Source organism: Dasypus novemcinctus, chromosome 24 (assembly GCF_030445035.2).
Source record: "Dasypus novemcinctus isolate mDasNov1 chromosome 24, mDasNov1.1.hap2, whole genome shotgun sequence".
NCBI lineage: Eukaryota > Metazoa > Chordata > Mammalia > Cingulata > Dasypodidae > Dasypus > Dasypus novemcinctus.
Genome location: NC_080696.1, coordinates 27417637 through 27420495, shown reverse-complemented (window position 1 = coordinate 27420495; position 2859 = coordinate 27417637). Strand labels below are relative to the sequence as shown.

The 2859-nt window shown below is 32.5% G+C and overlaps 1 protein-coding gene across 1 annotated transcript; it reads right to left on the bottom strand.

The window, feature by feature from the left end:
- Nucleotides 1-1540: 1540 nt before the first annotated feature.
- Nucleotides 1541-2476, bottom strand: LOC101413467 (olfactory receptor 4P4-like). Its single transcript, XM_004472974.3, has one exon. It carries the CDS (start codon nucleotides 2474-2476, stop codon nucleotides 1541-1543), a length of 936 nt encoding a protein of 311 aa, XP_004473031.3.
- Nucleotides 2477-2859: the final 383 nt, after the last annotated feature.

The window sequence follows — 2859 nt, the reverse complement described above, 5'->3', positions numbered from 1 at the left end:
GACAATAAATGTATAGTAAAGATTGTGAATTTACAAAATAAACCTACATAACATCACAAAGGGGTCTCATACATCACCCTTCCACCAACTCTTTGCATTGGTGTGAAACATTTGTTACAAACTATGCTAGAGCATTGTCAAAATATTACTACCAACTATATTCTTTATCTTACATTTGGTGTATTTTCCCCAAAACCATACTTTTTAAATGTATTTTTGTTACAGATATTGTGAACTTGCAAAACAATCATACAGATATGTAGATTTCCCATACAACACCACACCCTGGTGGAATATTTGTTACAGATTATAAAATAATATCATCAAACTATTACCACCAATCATGGTCCATACCATACATTTGGCACACTTTTTCTATACACCTCCATTATCAACACAGTATAGCTTGGTATTAATGCAAGAATAATATAGTATTGCTGTTAACCACAGTCAATAGGTCACACCAGTTGTAGTTTTCCCATGCCTCTCCATATTCCCATCACCCTGCAATAGTGCTATATATCTGCTTTAGCTAACAGAAGGACTCTCTTGCATTTGTACCCTTAACCACAATTCTCAACCACCTCTGGGTTCACTGTGTTATTCAGTCCCTAGATTATTATTTAGCTTCCTAAGAGTGATTTTCAACAAATTTTGTTCTTCACTTCTGGGAAATCTTTCTCAGAAATCTCTTCCTGATGATTACTAGATGTTATACTATATTTATTGTGGTACAGTGTTTTCTTATGTGTATGTGTGTGTGTTTGTGTGTGTGCATGTGCGTATATATATATATATATGTATGTATTTTACCAGGCCTTTTTTTGTATTTTGCTGATTTTTTCTCTTATTAATATGAAAAAAGTTTGGTTCCAGATCCAATGACTAGATTTGCCTACCAATTTTCACAGGTGATCAAAACTTGCATCATATAATTCATTTCCTTAAGATTTATGGGAAATGATTTCCTACTTGGTCAATAAGTTAAATACCAGAAACTGTGTTTTCAATCTTTGCATTATTGAGTTTTTGTCTGTCTCGATTAATAATTATTTTTAACAGAAAGTCAGAAGAGTTGAACCCCAGAAACCATGTTAAATAAGAGTTTACTATTCCAGTTTTTATCTTACATAATTGATTTGGAGATCCATTAAAGGATATAAAGGTAAATACTAAAATTAAAATGGCTACTCAAATTACAGAAGTTAACTTCTCCATTACCACACATTGTTTGTGACTATGTGACTCACTGACAGACTTGATTTTTGTAAATAAAATTGTCATTAAATTAAAAAAAAAATTCACTAAGAAAGCATTGCCTTCATATCTATGGCCAATATATTTTTTTTCCAGATAATACTACCTACTCTTCTCAATACCCTACAAAACAAATTATGTGTCCAAAGTTTTTTGCATGGTAAAATTAGTAATTGATTAATTAAATGGTAACTGCTACCACTCTCACCCTCTCACCCATAGCATACATTATTTCAATGAGAATATTAATCTATAAGGTAGTATCTAGCTTTTCAATTACACATTAATTGAATACTTCCTTTGAAAATAACGTTTGGCACCAAACCTTTCTCATGACATTTTTCATCTCTGTGTTTCTCAAAGTATAGATTAAGGGATTGAACATAGGAGCTATGATGGTGTAAAATAGTGCAGATATTTTATCCTCAGGGAAAGTGGTTGGTGGTCTAAGGTAAACAAAGATTGAAGGACCAAAGAATAAGACTACCACAGTGATATGAGACCCACAGGTAGAGAGGGCTTTGCGTCTTCCCTCAGCTGAATGATTTCTTAAAGTGAATAATATAATGACATAAGAAACAAATAAGACAACAAAAGTTACTAAGGCGACCATACCTGAATCTGCAACCACAAGGATACCTGTGATGTAGGTATCACTACAGGCAACTTTCAGCAATGGGAAGATATCACAAAAATAGTGATCTATTTCATTAGGACCACAAAAAGGCAACCGGAGTACCAGATAAAATTGAGGAAAGGAATGGAGAGCTCCACCGGCCCAAGCAGTCAGGATTAGAAGGTTGCATTTTGTCCTGTTCATGATAATCATGTAGTGCAGAGGCTTGCAGATGGCAACATAGCGATCAAAGGCCATGGCAGCAATAATGAAGATCTCAATACCTCCAAAGAAGTGCATGGTAAAGACCTGCAACATGCAGTTTCCGTAAGAGATGGTTTTTGTTCCCACTAACAAGTCACTGATAAGTTTGGGTGTAACACTAGAGGTATAGCAGATGTCCATACAGGATAAATGGCTCAGGAAATAGTACATGGGTTGTTTAAAAAGGGAGCTGCTGCTAATGGAGAAAAGGATCACAAGGTTTCCTAACAAGATGGAAACATAACTGAATAGGAAGAGCACAAAGCAAAATATTTGTGTGTGCTGGTCATAAGAAAGCCCTAAAAGAATGAATTCTGAGATATTGTTGTGGCTTTCCATATGTTAGTATGTGCATAAAATTCAGAAATAAATTGAGATCCTGAAAAGAAAAAGAAATGAATTTAGATGAAGAATATATCAGTATGATCACAAAAATATAAAATTTATCAAACCATGGCTTGACAAGCACAGAATATTAATATTATTGTTTATTAATTAATTTACCTGTTTTTCATTGTCTTATTTTATAAATATATTATAAAATAATTTTATGAGAATAAATATATATTTAATTTTACCAGTGAAAATTGAATAATATTTTAAACAATAGTATGATCATAAAACATTTTATTTCTGTTAATTGTGTCATTTATATAACAAAAGTTTCATTTCCTTCATTTTTTATTTTGCTTATTTTTAATGTACTGCATTAACCATCAAGT

Excerpts from the sequence above, each read along its gene's own strand:
- LOC101413467 (XM_004472974.3), bottom strand. The coding sequence starts at position 2,476 with ATGGAAAGCCACAACAATATCTCAGAATTCATTCTTTTAGGGCTTTCT.